Source organism: Leucoraja erinacea, chromosome 35 (assembly GCF_028641065.1).
Source record: "Leucoraja erinacea ecotype New England chromosome 35, Leri_hhj_1, whole genome shotgun sequence".
Taxonomy (NCBI): domain Eukaryota; kingdom Metazoa; phylum Chordata; class Chondrichthyes; order Rajiformes; family Rajidae; genus Leucoraja; species Leucoraja erinaceus.
Window position 1 is genome coordinate 11,772,684 of NC_073411.1, and position 15,918 is coordinate 11,788,601.

Sequence of the window (15,918 nt, forward strand, 5' to 3'; positions counted from 1 at the left end):
GCTAGAATTTAGAAGATTGAGGGGGGATCTTATAGAAACTTACAAAATTCTTAAGGGGTTGGACAGGCTAGATGCAGGAAGATTGTTCCCGATGTTGGGGAAGTCCAGAACAAGGGGTCACAGTTTAAGGATAAGGGGGAAATCTTTTAGGACCGAGATGAGAAAAACATTTTTCACACAGAGAGTGGTGAATCTGTGGAATTCTCTGCCAGAGAAGCTCGTTGAGGTCAGTTCATTGGGTATATTTAACAGGGAGTTAGATGTGGCCCTTGTGGTTAATGGGATCAGGGGGTATGGAGAGAAGGCAGGTACAGGATACTGAGTTGGATGTTCAGCCATGATCATATTGAATGGCGGTGCAGGCTTGAAGGGCCGATGGCCTACTCCTGCACCTATTTTCTCTGTTTCTAATTCCACAGATTCACAACTCTCTGGGTGAAAAAAGTCACGGACAACGACAGCTGATGTTTTGGGTCAATCCTGCTCCATCAGTCTGAAGGAAGGTCACGACAACAAAACATTGGCTGTCCATTCTCTCCCCCGGTTGCTGCCTGACCTGCCCCTCAGTTCCTCCGGCTGTTTGTGTTCTGCTCAAGATTCCAGCATCTGCAACTCTTGGTGCTTCCAGGTCTACCCATGGGACCATTGCCATGCAATTCCTCACCAAGCACGAAGTTAAATTGGGGAAGGTCCCTGTGTTAATTTGCCTGGTACTTTCTACAGGTAATTGTAATTTCATACAGAACAATTACAAAATAAATTAAAAAAAAGGAGTAAAGAAAAAACATGGTTGATTTTTGTAGAGCATTCTTAATCTGTAAAGAATTTTCATCAAGTATTTCCACATTTGTGGTGCTTAAATAGGAATAACATGAATCAAATGATACATCTAGGAATCTTTAAGCAGCCACATTATAATCTACTGGATGGTTAATAGCTACTTGACAGACCATTTAAGTTCTGCCTACTTTGCGCAAAGTGCAATATGATTAAAAATATTTTTTTTGTTGGGAAAGCAGAATGCTCTCACCATCAAAACAACCCTGCAGACATGCATAGAGCAGGCAAGACCCACTTTTAATGGTACGGGTCTTGTAAAGGAAAGCTAGGCAAAAAACCAGGGCAAACGATGCATGTACATCAGGGTCAACCTCTTCAAAACATCCAAGTTAAATGTCAAAAGAGAACTTACAATTGCTCAAAGCAACTTCCTAATGCCTGGGATCTCTTGCCATCTCGTCTGAGTGGCACTACCTGTTGTTTCCTAGCCTTTTAATAATAAAGTCTTTGTCCGTTAAAACATTTTTTACACAGCACAGTTAAAGCAGGGCACAGAATGCATAGACGTCTTCGCTTGCAAGACATACTCAGATGCGGAGAGAGTGCAGTTCTCGGGTGGGATGGACACACACAAACACTTGGCTCGTCAGCACTCCGCAAGGTCCGGGAGCTACCAAAGTCTCGTTGGTGGGACCTGTCGCAATGCTGAAGGGGAGGGGAGGGGGGTTGCCGAGCAGGCTACAAGGTGGTCTCGCCGCTCAGGTCTCTCCGGCCCCTCTCTGTGTTTGCGTCGTTGTAATCGGACTCCATCTCGATCTTGAACTGCGGAACTGAGCAGATGGTGTTCCGGGCGTGGCTGAAAGCAGGCGAGGGTGGGCAGGAAATCTTGAGGTGTAGAGTTATACTGTTGAGAGATTAGGAAAGGGGCGGTAATTGTAGAGTCACGGCATCACTGGATCGTACAGTGTGGAAGTTGGCCCAACTTGCCCAAACCGACCATCATGTCCCATCTACACTGGTCCCACCAGTTCAAGATTCAAGAGATTCACACGGTGCGAGTTCATTCCAAGAACTCTCCCGAGTTTGCCCTGATTCGAACTCGGAGATTTACGGTAATGGCCACTCGTCGGTACTCGGGGCTCTCGTGGACATTTTTCAACATGTTGAAAAATCTTCACGCGTCTTCACGAGCTTACCTGCCGTTAGCGAGTCTTCCCGAGTACCTGCCGTTAGCGTTACAAGCCGCTAAGAGACGTCCCCGAGCTCTGACGTACCCGCTACGTTCATTCTCCGTGCTTACCATGAGTTTGATATTTTTAAAACTCGGGAGAGTTCTTCGAATGAACTCGCACCGTGGGACAGGGCTATCAAGATTCTAGATTGGTTTATTGTCAAATGTTCCCGGGGGAGTCCAGAACCAGGGGTCACACAATTTAAGAACAAAGGGGTAGATCATTTAGGACTGAGATGAGGAAAAACTTTTTCAACCAGAGAGTTGCGAATCTGTGGAATTCTCTGCCACAGAAGGCAGTGGAGGCCAATTCACTGGATGTTTTCAAGAGAGAGTTAGATTTAGCTCTTAGGGCTAACGTAATCAAGGGATATGGGGAGAAAGCAGGAACGGGGTACTGATTTTGGATGATCAGCCATGATCTAATTGAATGGCGGTGCTGGCTCAAAGGGCTGAATGGCCTACTCCTGCACATATTTTCTACATTACCTAATTAAGTCTTTCTGTAACCTCTATTCTATAATCAAGAGCTGGTTTTAGAATATAGGTGCAGGAGGAGGCCATTCGGCCCTTCGAGCCAGCATTGAAGCTTATTTATTGATAATCAAGATTCTGTGTCATCTTGTCAGCTGAGAATATAAAACCTGCACCAAAGTCGCACTCGGGAGATCAACATTGACTGGTCTCCTTGTACGCACCAGTATATATAATGTGGACAAGCTTTTCCCTTTGAGAATAGGGAAGATTCAAACAAGAGGACATGACTTCAGAATTAAGAGACAGAAGTTTAGGGGTAATATGAGGGGGAACTTCTTTACGCAGAGAGTGGTGGCGGTGTGGAATGAGCTCCCAGTGGAAGTGGTGGAGGCAGGTTCATTGGTATAATTTAAAAATAAATTGGATAGGCATATGGATGAGAAGGGAATGGAGGGTTATGGTACGAGTGCAGGCAGGTGGGACTAAGGGGGAAAAAAATTTGTTCGGCATGGACTTGTAGGGCCGAGATGGCCTGTTTCCGTGCTGTAATTGTTATATGGTTATATGGTTATATATAAATCACCCGTTACTTCGGACACCAACACCTCGTGGCCTTCCTACTTGCTCCTACAGTGGGGAAGGCTCGTTGCAGGAAGAGATATAGATAGGGGGAAAAAATAGGGAAAGCAAAATACGGCAGATGCCAGAAATCTGAAATAAAAACCGATATGCAGGAAATACTCAGCTAGTCTGGCAGGCTCTGTGGAGAGAGAAAGAGAGAGACAATGATTCAGGTCATAGTTCTGAAAGATGGGTGAGCTGAAACAGTAATTGGCACTAACCTGCGATCAAGTGAGTCAGAGTTGCTCGGTGATATCTCAGCATGTACAGCTCCAATTGGAGGACCTTTCTCCTGGAAACCAATCACATTCAAAGTTCAGATGAGGACAAGGCATAAAACGGGCGCCATGGCGACCTCAGATGCAGGAAATCCGAAGTAAAAGCCGGGATTGCAGGAAATAGCCAGCGGTTCAGGCAGCATTTGTGGAGGGAGACGCAGAAGAGTCTTTGACCTGAAACGTTAACTCTGTTTCTCTCTCCACAAGTGCTGAGTGTTTGCAGCATTCACTGTCTTTATGTTGTTCTTCCCCTCTGGTTTCTATAGATTTGTCCTTGGTTCGGCATGGGGAAATGGCAGAAGCCACAAAGGTGGTCAAAAATCAAAAATGGAGACACATGGAACTGCAGATGTTGGCTTACATGAAAAAAAAGACACAAAGTGCTGGAGTAAATCGGTTGGGCAGCTTGGAGGAGGGGAGATAAAGCCTGGCAAATGTCAGGTAGGTGCAGGTTGGGGGGGTGGGGGGCTAAAGATGAAAAAGACAAGAGGGTGCAAGAAGGAGAGAAGTGATGTAAACATCATCCTCCCCACATTGGGCAACTGAGGCAAACATACAAAGGGAAAAGGCTGGGGAAACTCAGCAGGTCAGTCAGCGCGTGTGTGTGGGGAAAGAGAGAAAAACAGAATTAATATTTAATTGGTGGTAAAATGTTACCGCTGACACTGGCCAATGTGAGGGGAAGAATGTGTGGCAATTCACAAGCAGCACTGACCATAAAGGGGCCTGTCCCACTTACGGGATTTCTTAGGTGACTTGCCGGCACCCGTCATAGTCGCAGCAGGTCTCCGCAAATTTTCAACATGTTGAAAATCCAGCGGTGACCAGAACAAGGTACGACTAATTTGGGCGACTTCTCACGACCAAATAGGCGTCACCCCGCGTCATGTCACATGTACGGTTGTGAGTAGTCGCCCAAAGAGTCGTACCTTGATCTGGTCGCCGCTGGATTTTGAACACGTTGGAAATTTTTGGCGACCTGCTGCGACTATGACGGGTGCCGGGAAAAAAATCGCGTAAGTGGGACTGGCCCTTTTACAGTTCTCCTGCCTCCTAGTTGTGTTGAAAGCTTTTAACTCCAGGGTTCCCTGGAGCAATGAGGCAGCAACAAACACTATGCAACATAGGAGGTGCATGTACCGCTGCTGTTACGTTTGTTGGTCCTTAAGGAGATCACTGATCAATTGAGTGAAGTGTCTGAGGATTTGAGGATTTGAGGATCTGAGGATTTGCTCAAAGCAGAAAGAAAAAAATTGGAAGGAAGACGAAAGAAATGGTTCAAATTCCATAAAGATTGCCGACTGGTTAGTGCGTGCGTTACAGGCTTCAATAGTTAGTGAAGGGTGGAGATTGTTAAGACGTAGACTCAAGGAACTGCAGATGCCGCAGAGATAATTAACTTGTTAAAAGGTTTAATGAATGAATCTGGTTGTTGGGATTAAATGCTTGACGGAGATCAGTAGATTAGTCTTCAGAGTGTCCGGTGAACACATGAAGAGCCTGTCCCACTTGGCAATTTTTTTCGGCGAATGCCGGCATCATTGATGGACGTATCAGGTCACTGATAAAATACGCGGCGTGATGGTATATTGACGTGCGGTGTTTGTTCAAGTGTCGCAACATTTTTTTTTGTCACCGCTGGATTTTGAAATGTTCAAAACCTTTTGGCGACGCTGATATTATGCCGGCAGTCGCCGAGAATAATCGGCAAGTGGGACAGGCCCTTGAGTTAATAAGCCACCGTTGCCGGACATTTTACTCACTAGACGGGCCCTGAGAGCCATTTTTCTGTGTTTCAATTAGTTCCATAGGGATCTTTACTGGAGCTGGGCGAGTGCAAGTCTTGGGCCGGGAGGAAACCTGGAATTTTGGGCAAAACGTTTCGGTTTTCAACGGACCCCATAACTTCTCTTCAAACAGGCGGCAAAGTACCAGACACATCAACAAGTACGACAATGTTCTCAAAGAACCAACCCACGTTGAAGAATACTATATTTTAATTTAATTTGAGTTCAGTTTAGTTTAGAGATACAGCACGGAAATGGGACCTTCGGCCCACTGAGTCCGCACCGACCAGTGATCCCCGCACATTAGCAAAATTCTACACACACTAGGGACAATTTATACTTGTACCAAGTATACATAGAAACATAGAAACATAGAAATTAGGTGCAGGAGTAGGCCATTCGGCCCTTCGAGCCTGCACCGCCATTCAATATGATCATGGCTGATCATCCAACTCCGTATCCCGTACCTGCCTTCTCTCCATACCCCCTGATCCCCTTAGCCACAAGGGCCACATCTAACTCCCTCTTAATCACCAAGCCAATTAACCTACAAACCTGTACGTCTTTGGAGTGTGGGAGGAAACTGAAGATCTCGGACAAAACCCATGTGGTCATAGGGCGAATGTACAAACTGCGTACAGGTAGCACCCGTAGTCGGGATCGAACCCGGGTCTCTGGCGCTGCAAGCGTTGTAAGGCAGCGACTCTACCGCTGCGCCACCGTTCTCAGACGCCTCCTCTGGACCTTCTCGAAAGCCAGCACATCCTTTCTCAGATATGGGGCTCAAAACTGTTCACAATACTCCAGATTGATGGTACGTGGATGTGAATGGTTTCATGGGGCATGGATACAATGTGGACAAATGAGACTAGTTTAGTTGGGGCATCTCAGACACCTCCTCATCCCTGCCCCCTTCACCATGATCGCCCAGACAAACACCAGGTCTGTTTCTGATCTTATTGGCTCTGGTCATCTGCCCCTCCACAACCTCCAACCTTATTGTTCCCCAGCTTCAGTATTACCCGCTTCTATCTCCTCCCCAAACCCACGCTATCTGACGGGGAGACTCCACACAGACAGCACCACAGGTCAGGATCGAACCCGGGTCTCTGGCCGCTGTTGCTGTTGGTACGTAAGCAGCGGGAAGCAGTTCGACAAAGGGAGGGAGTGGATGGGGCTAACTCACACCTCACAAGCACACTGTCCAGCTCGCAGTGTTGTAGAGTGACCAGCAGGGTGCAGTGATGCTGCACTTACCGAGGGAACATCTCACAATGGGCCTTTCCTCTGCCAATCTCATAGCCCCATCCCAATCCCCTCTGTTTGGTTTACATCCAAGCTCCTGGGACATGGGATAGTCCCCTTCCACTGTTCCAGCATTCAATGAATGTTCCCAAGCTGCAGTTTTAATTTTTGGACACAAAAAGCTGGAGTAACTCAGCGGGACAGGCAGCATCTCTGGAGAGAAGGAATGGGTGACGTTTCGGGTCGAGACCCTTCTTCAGACCCATTCCTTCTCTCCGGAGATGCTGCCCGTCCCGCTGAGTTACTCCAGCGTTTTGTGTCTCTCTTTGGTTTAACCCCAAGCATCTGCAGTTCCTTGCACACACGGTTAATTTTTAGATTCAGGACCCAACATTCATATAAACATTGTTTAATATTCTCTAAATAAATCAGTGTTAGGCTGAAGCGAATATAGATTTTATCTTCACTCATGTTGATTGCCTGTAGACTCTACAATATACACTGAAGTGCGCTCCATAAATCCCATTCAGACAACGTTCGGTTTATCAAATCTTCCGGGCTTTTAGTTTCTATTTCCAGCAACACATCTGCATTCTCGCAATTCCACTTGTTCAGTTCTCGTACATTAGGATGATAAATGGCACGGGGGGGCAGGCAGCTTTAAAGGGAGAGTGGGAAACTTTAAAGGATGCTTAAGAAAGAACTGCAGATGCTGGAAAAATCAGGTCGACAAAAAATGCTGGAGAAACTCAGCGGGTGGGGCAGCATCTATGCAGGAAAGGAGGAGGTGATGTTTCAGGTCAAGACCCTTCTTCAGACCCCCAAAACGCCACCCATTCCTTCTCTCCAGAGATGCTGTCTGGCCCGCTGAGTTACCCCAGAGTTGCCAGAACTCTGATGGAAGTATCAGAAATTCAATTCAGCAGCCCTGGCTATTAATGTAAATGTTAGCGCACAAACTCCGTACAGACAGCACTCGTAGTCAGGATCCAACCCAGGTCTCCAGCATTGTAATTGTGTATTGTTGATAGAAACATAGAAACATAGAAATTAGGTGCAGGAGTAGAGGCCATTCGGCCCTTCGAGCCTGCACCGCCATTCAATATGATCATGGCTGATCATCCAACTCAGTATCCCGTACCTGCCTTCTCTCCATACCCCCTGATCCCCTTAGACACAAGGGCCACATCTAACTCCCTCTTAAATATAGCCAATGAACTGGCCTCAACTACCCTCTGCGGCAGAGAGTTCCAGAGATTCACCACTCTCTGTGTGAAAAAAGTTCTCCTCATCTCGGTTTTAAAGGATTTCCCCCTTATCCTTAAGCTGTGACCCCTTGTCCTGGACTTCTCCAACATCGGGAACAATCTTCCTGCATCTAGCCTGTCCAACCCCTTAAGAATTTTGTAAGTTTCTATAAGATCTCCTCTAAATCTCCTAAATTCTAGAGAGTATAAATCGAGTCTATCCAGTCTTTCTTCATAGACTTGATGTCCCTAATAATTCTTTTTTGTTTCATTTTGTTAAAATATTTATAATTTGCTTGTTTTAATCTATAAGGTGTCCCTGAGAGTCCAGAGAGGCGCCCATAAATAAAATATTATTATTTTTGGTATTATTATAATTAATGCAGCAACCCTACTACTGTGCCAGTGTGACTGCAATTTTAGATGCGTTGGTAAGATATTGAACAAGTTAGGTCTTTATTCTTTGGAGCGCAGAAGGTCAAGGGGGGACTTGATAGAGGTCTTTAAAATGATGAGAGGGGTAGACAGAGTTGACGTGGATAAGCTTTTTCTATTGAGAGTAGGGAAGATTCAAACAAGAGGACATGATTTGAGAATTAAGGGACAAAAGTTTAGGGGTAACATGAAGGGGAACTTCTTTACTCAGAGAGTGGTAGCTGTGTGGAATGAGCTTCCAGTGGAAATGGTGGAGGCAGGTTCGATTTTATCATTTAAAAATAAATTGGATAGGTATATGGACGGGAAAGGAATGGAGGGTTATGGTCTGAGTGCAGGTAGATGGGACTAGGGGAGAGTAAGTGTTCAGCACGGACTAGAAGGGCCGAGTGACCTGTTTCCGTGCTGTAATTGTTATATGGTTATATTGAATCATTGGGCAGATACTACACAGTTTTAGATCCACCAGAAGATTGAAAAGACTAGAGTATCAATAAACTGGACGCCATTCCCCCCTCCGTTAGTTTCTCACCTCATCAACGCTGTTCCTGTCCTGGTCTTTGCTCTTCACCTTTTTCTTCTTCTTGTCTTCCTCTTTCTTCTTGTCTTTCTCCGGGAGGATGTCGTCCAACCAGGCCAGGTCGTGCTGGGTGAAGACTAGATCCAGCATCTTCCGCACGAGGATGAGCGCAAGGATCTAGCGCATGAGTGGGAGTCGGGGTGAGAACTTGCCGATGGACAATGTCCAACAACGCTGCCCTTGCTAAAGCAAACCAACCCGCAATCCTATTCCTTCCTCATTAAAGAATGAACCAGGGCCTGTTTCCACACTATATGGCTCCAGGACTCAATGAGGTACATGGATAGGAAATGTTTAGAGAGATATGGACCAAACATGGGCAGGTGGGACCTTCTGTATGGAACGAGAAGGTATCTGAGGCTGGAACTATAACAACATTTAAAAGATGCTTGCACAGGTGTATGGATAGGATAGGTTTGGAGGGTTATAGGCCAAACATGGGCAGGTGGGACCACCGTAGATGGGGCATCTTGGTTGATGTGGGCGTTGGGCCAAAGGGCCTGTTTCTGTGCTGTACGATGCTCTAACTCTAAGAGACAGAATTAAGCCTGTCCCACTGTACGAGTTCATTCCAAGAGTTCTCCCGAGTTGCCCCTGATTCGAACTCGGAGAATTACGGTAATAGCCGCTCGTAGGTACTCGGGGCTCTCGTGGACATTTTTCAACATGTTGAAAAATCTTCGCGAGTCTTCACGAGCTCACCGCGTTTCCCGAGTGCCAGCCGTTAGCGTTACGAGCCGCTAAGTACCGTCCCGAGCTCCGACGTACCTCGGGAGAACTCTTGAATTACCTCTTACAGTGGGACAGGCCCTTTAGAGAAACTCTTAGAACTTGTCAGAGAGGCAGAGCATCGTACAGCATGGAAACAGGCCCTTCAGCCCAACGCCCACGCCAACCAAGATGCCCCATCTACGGTGGTCCCACCTGCCCGTGTTTGGTCCATATCTCTCTAAACTTTTCCTATCCATGTACCTCATTGAGTGCTGGAGTCATATAGTGTGGAAACAGGCCCTTCGGCCCAACTTGCCCACACTGCCCAACTAGTCCCACCTGCCCGTGATTGGCCTATAACCCTCCAAACCTATCCTATCCATACACCTGTGCAAGCATCTTTTAAATGTTTGTTATAGTTCCAGCCTCAGATACCTTCTCGTTCCATACACCCACCACCCTCTGTGTGGAAAGGTGCAAGCCCACCCAGGGTAAAAGGCTTTGTGCATTCACCCTATATATGATGTTGTACACCTCTATAAGATCACCCCTCAGCCCGCTAGTACTTATCCCATGATTGTCTGATGCACATTTGAGACATTTTCCAATACAGCCCCTTAACAAATGTAGGTCGGCAGAATCTCTGGAGAGAAGGAATGGGTGACGTTTCGGATCGAGTCCCATCTTCAATCTGAAGAAACGTCACCCATTCCTTCTCCCCAGAGATGCTGCCTGTCCCGCTGAGTTACTCCAGCATTTCATGTCTCTCTTCGGTCTAAACCAGCATCTGCAGTTCCTTCCTACACATAGAAACATAGAAAATAGGTGCTGGAGGAGGCCATTCGGCCCTTTGAGCCAGCACCGCTGTGATCATGGCTGATCGTCCCCAATCAATAAACCGTGCCTGCCTTCTCCCCATATCCCTTGATTCCACTAGCCCCTAGAGCTCTATCTAACTCACCACCTAACATAATAAATGTAGGTTGTTGATTGATATGAAGTCTAGAAACATAGAAACATAGAAACATAGAAATTAGGTGCAGGAGTAGGCCATTCGGCCCTTCGAGCCTGCACCGCCATTTAATATGATCATGGCTGATCATCCAACTCAGTATCCCGTACCTGCCTTCTCTCCATACCCTCTGATCCCCTTGGCCACAAGGGCCACATCTAACTCCCTCTTAAATATAGCCAATGAACTGTGGCCTCAACTACCCTCTGTGGCAGAGAGTTCCAGAGATTCACCACTCTCTGTGTGAAAAAAGTTCTCCTCATCTCGGTTTTAAAGGATTTCCCCCTTATCCTTAAGCTGTGACCCCTTGTCCTGGACTTCCCCAACATCGGGAACAATCTTCCTGCATCTAGCCTGTCCAACCCCTTAAGAATTTTGTAAGTTTCTATAAGATCCCCCCTCAATCTCCTAAATTCTAGAGAGTATAAACCAATCTCCTAAATTCTAGAGAGTATAAACCAATCTAGAGAGTATAAACCAACTACTGCCCTCATGAATGGCTACAAAGTATTGGCATGTCTTACCATAATGGGGAAAATGATGGCAGCCACAGTGGACTTTAAGATCCAGAGGACAGATAGGCAGATGACTTGTACCAAGGTGAATAGGTGGACCCGTCGAAGGGGCACGTGGCGTAGGTAGATGTAGTCAGGCTGGTGCTTCGAAGGCATGAGGAAGAGTTTGCATCGATCCCAAAACTGTAGAGGTCGGCACGGACACAGAGCACAGATTTAAAGATGCTAACGAGAGCTTGTAGCAGACATGGAGGACTATGCTGAACACGTCAACATGAGAAAGGGGGGTGGGGGCAAAAATAAAAGGCGTCTAAGGACAGAGAAAGAAAGATAATGACAAAGTAAGGACCAACATACCTGAATACCATTTAATGAGGCCACGCCCATGTAAAGAAAGACTCCGTAAAGTACGGCCATTGGAATGTACTGGGGATAAACAAAGGAAGCCATGAAGATATTGCTGTACAACAGACATTCGTTCCTGCTCATGCTAAGTTAGTTTAAGACCCTTCTGAGTAGCTACAAAATGTTGCTTTTTTTTTTACCTGTTTTTAAAACTATTCCTACTGTTTTTTTTATCAGGAACTGGATTGTTTTTATTTATGCGTTTTTATGTGCGATGCTCCGGTATTCCCTGGGAAACGACTTCTCATTTTGCACAGTGCAGTTGTTGCTTTGCAAGATGACAATAAGGGATGATGATATACCACCGTTCCCACAGTACTTGAGTTCCCCAATTCTCACCTCATCCACTGTGTTTAAGGTGCTAGCCAACATCTTCAGGGCTGATGAAGAACCTCCATCAACTATGTGACATGGTCTCAGGGCAACACAAAGTAACATCACAAAGTAAACTTTAGCCATTAGAGATACAGCGTGGAAACAGGCCCTTCTGCTCAGCTGGCCAGCGATCACCTTGTACACTAGCACCATCAATAGACAATAGACAATAGGTGCAGGAGTAGGCCCTTTGTGCCAGCACCGCCATTCAATGTGATCATGGCTGATCATCCCCAATCAGTGGGGTGGGAGATTGCAACCTTCACGTGGTCCACCCTGTTTCGACTAATGTAATCAACCCGAGATGCACTAACAAATAGATCAAATAGAACAAGTTGACCTAGAACTTTAGGCTGTGCATGCCATACGCAAGAAGAAGTTCCCCAATCAGTACCCCATTCCTGCCTTCTCCCCATATCCCCTGACTCCGCTAACTTTAAGAGCCCTACACACTAGGGACATTTCACAATTTACAAAAGCCAATTAACCAACAAATCTGCATATTTAGTTTAGAGATACAGCGCGGAAACAGGCCCTTTTGACCCACCGGGTCCGTGATGATCAGTGATCCCCAAACATTAACGCTATCCTATACCCACTAGGGACAATTTTTACATTTACCGAGCCAATTAACCTACAAATCTGCACGTCTTTGCAAAGTGGGAGGAAACCGGAGCACCCGGAGAAAGTCCACGAAGTTTCGGGGAGAATGTACAAACTCCATACGGACAGCACTCATGGTCAGGATCGAACCCGGGTCTCTGGCGCTGTCAGGCAGCAACTCTACCGCTGTGCCACCGTGCCACCCTAACATGCACCCAAGTGCAAAATATCTTTGAAAGTAATGCCCCTGTCCCACTTAGGAAACCTGAACGAAAACCTCTGGAGACTTTGTGCCCCACCCAAGGTTTCCGTGCGGTTCCCGGAGGCTGCAGGTGGTTGCCGGAGGTTGCAGGTAGTGGAAGCAGGTGGGGAGACTGACAAAAACCTCCGGGAACCACACGGAAACCTTGGGTGGGGCGCAAAGTCTCCAGAGGTTTCCGTTCAAGTTTCCTAAGTGGGACAGGGGCATTAGGGTGAACTTCCTTCCTGTTAAAGGCAGCGAGATTCTGGAGTTTCCAACAAAGGGATTAAGGTCCTAAGTGATAGGAGTAGAATTAGTCTACACTTAGGCTTGGATAGAGTGGATGTGGAGAGGATGTTTCCACTCGTGGGAGAGTCTAGGACTAGAGGTCATAGCCTCAGAATTAAGGATGTTCCTTTAAGAAGGAAATGAGGAGGAAATTCTTCAGTCAGAGGGTGGTGAATCTCTCTGCCACAGAAGGCTGTGGAGGCCAAGTCAAGTCTACTCCGCCATTCAAACATGGCTGATCTATCTCTCCCTCCTAACCACATTCTCCTGCCTTCTCCCCCATAACCTCTGACACCCGCACTAATCAAGAAATCTAATCAGGATTGTTGCTGAAATCTGACCTTCAGAACTGGAGCGAGGAAGACGGAAACTCCCGTGAGAATGAAGACAACAAAACCGGTAAATCTTTGTTCCCTGCGGAAGGAAAATAGACATTCAGAAGTAATTCGAATAAATGAAAGTTACTCGATAAAACTACCTTAGCATCACAGAAACCAGAGAGAGATACAGCACAGAAACAGGCCCTCAGCCCTTGATGGGTTAGTGTGGGTATAGTACGGGTGTTATGGAGAGAAGGGAAAAGAATGGGGTTGAGAGGGAAAGGTAGATCAGCCATGGCAGAGTAGACTTGATGGGCTGATCGGCCTCATTCTGCTCCTGGAACACATGAACAGCCATCACTGTCCTTTAAAACCGAGATGAGGAGAACATTTTTCACACAGAGAGTGGTGAATCTCTGGAACTCTCTGCCACAGAGGGTAGTTGAGGCCAATTCATTGGCTATATTTAAGAGGGAGTTAGATGTGGCCCTTGTGGCCAAGGGGATCAGAGGGTATGGAGAGAAGGCAGGTACGGGATACTGAGTTGGATGATCAGCCATGATCATATTAAATGGCGGTGCAGGTTCGAAGGGCCGAATGGCCTACTCCTGCACCTAATTTCTATGTTTCTATGTTTCTATGTTTCTATGTCCCGTTGCTTTCCGTACAGAGTTTGCACGTTCTCCGAGTGACTGCGTGGGTTTTCTCCGGGTACTCTGGTTTCTTCCCAGATTCCAAAAACGAAGGTTGATTGACTTCTCCAAATTGTAAATTGTTCTCTAGTGTGTAGGTTAGTGCTGGTGAACAGGGTGATCGCTGGTCGATGCGGACTCGGTGGGCCAGAGGGCTTGTTTCCACGCTGTGTCACTACAGTCTAGTATAAAGTATATTTGCAAACTCTAACAGTTAGACTGGCCGTTACTCCTATGGTCATTTGCCAAATTGATGATGCCAAACCCAGGACTTGGGTTGTGTAGGAAGGAACTGCAGATGCTGGTTTAAACCGAAGATAGATGCAAAACGCTGGAGTAACTCAGCGGGTCAGACAACATCTCAGGAGAAAAGGAATGGGTAATGTTTTGGTTTGTGACCCTTCTTCTGACTGAGGGGTAAGGGAAACGAGGGATATAGATGGTGATATATGATGAGCGTTGATGGCACTGGGTCTGGAGGTTAGAAGGATGAGGGGGAAACACATTGGAAACTCTTCGAATAGTGAAAGGCTTGGATAGAGTGGATGTGGAGAGGATGTTTCCACTAGTGGGAGAGTCTAGGACTAGAGGTCAAAGCCTCAGGATTAAGGATGGTCCTTTAAGAAGGAGATGAGGAGGAAATTCTTCAGTCAGTGGGTGGTGAATCTGTGGAATTCTTAGCTACAGACGGCTGTGGAGACCAAGTCAATGGATATTTTTGAAAGCAGAGATGGAGAGATTCTTGATTAGTACGGGTGTCAAGGGTTATGGGGAGAAGGCAGGAGAATGGGGTTAGGAGGGAGAGATAGATCAGCCTTGATTGAATGGCAGAGTAGACTTGATGGGCCGAATGGCCACATTCTGCTACCATCACTATGACCATATGAACTGCAGAAGGTAGACAAAAGTGCTGGAGGAACTCAGCGGGTGCGGCAGCATCTATGGAGTGAAGGAAATAGGCAACGTTTCGGGCCGAAACAGGAGCGCTGCTGCTGCTGCTGCTGCCGATGCCGCTGCTGCTGCTGAGTCGGAGGCTGCTACTGCGGGTCTGCGGACGGCTCGGACGACCTCTACCTCGGCTACCTGAAGGGACACCGCTTTTCGGGCTGCTGTAACGGCGAATTCTCCCGCCCGTGTTGCGGGGTCGAAGAGCTCCTGGAGCGGGGCCTAACACCATTGCCCCGCGCGGCTGGAACGGCTGCGGGACTTTGCGAGCGCACGCCGGGGACTCTAACACCAAGACCCGGTGTGCGACCTCGCACCACCCGGCGTGGCTTCAATGGCCGCGGGACAATCGCCATCGCCAGCCGGGGGCTTTGACTTTGACTGTGACATCGGGGGGGGGGGAGAGTGCAGTGGAGAGATAAGTTTTTTTTTGGCCTTCCATCACAGTTATGCGATGGATGTTTATGTTAAATGTAATTATGTTGTGTCTGGGGTCTATTTGTGTGTAATGTATGGCTGCAGAAACGGCATTTCGTTTGGACCCCCAGGGGTCCAAATGACAATTAAATTGACTCTTGACTCTTGACTCTTGACTCTTGACTCTTCTTCAGACTGATAGACAACTGCAGTTTAAAAAAAAGACAAAGTGCTGGAGTATCACATGATATAGAGAGACTTTGAACAAATGAATGAAAGGTGTGCAAAAAAGTAACAATGACAAAGGGAACAGGATGTTGTTATCTTGTTGTGCAAGCGAAGATTGCCAAGCAAGATAGACTCCGGTGGTGTCGCGCGCACCTACCTCACCCCGAGAAACTGCGGCTGTTCTCCTGGCGCGCTGGTTTCAGTTTCCATTTTCAGGCCATCAATGTGGGCGATGGAAATCACAGTGGCTGCCACGTACCAGGGCAGCCCCATGAAGGAGCAGGCGCCCATCAGCAGACCAACCCAGAACAGGTCCAGGTGGTAACCAGCGCCTTTCTGGAGGACAAGTGGAGGAACATTGTCAACCCAAATGCCAATCCGCTCCTGCACATCTTCAACACAAATACCATTAACGATGATATTGCCAGGACTAGAGGGTCTGAGCACTAACTCCAGCCATGCCTCTTGTAAAAGACCTGATGGTA

At 47.1% G+C, this 15,918-nt stretch overlaps 1 protein-coding gene across 4 annotated transcripts in view; it reads right to left on the reverse strand.

Annotated features, from left to right (window-relative positions):
- The window catches only part of LOC129713334 (electrogenic sodium bicarbonate cotransporter 4-like), a 63,283-nt gene continuing 47,365 nt past the window's right edge, over positions 1 to 15,918 (reverse strand). For 3 of the 4 annotated variants that reach the window (XM_055662315.1, XM_055662314.1, XM_055662311.1), the window contains 7 exons: positions 15,591 to 15,769; positions 13,173 to 13,245; positions 11,277 to 11,345; positions 10,929 to 11,102; positions 8,634 to 8,798; positions 3,331 to 3,401; positions 1 to 1,684 (listed from right to left, as the gene is read on the reverse strand). In XM_055662315.1, coding sequence (XP_055518290.1) covers positions 1,519 to 1,684; positions 3,331 to 3,401; positions 8,634 to 8,798; positions 10,929 to 11,102; positions 11,277 to 11,345; positions 13,173 to 13,245; positions 15,591 to 15,769 — 897 coding nt within the window. In that variant the 3' untranslated portion in view covers positions 1 to 1,518. Of the gene's footprint in view, positions 1,685 to 3,330; positions 3,402 to 5,150; positions 5,248 to 8,633; positions 8,799 to 10,928; positions 11,103 to 11,276; positions 11,346 to 13,172; positions 13,246 to 15,590; positions 15,770 to 15,918 lie in introns of all 4 variants that reach the window. The other variant, XM_055662313.1, reaches the window with a different exon arrangement.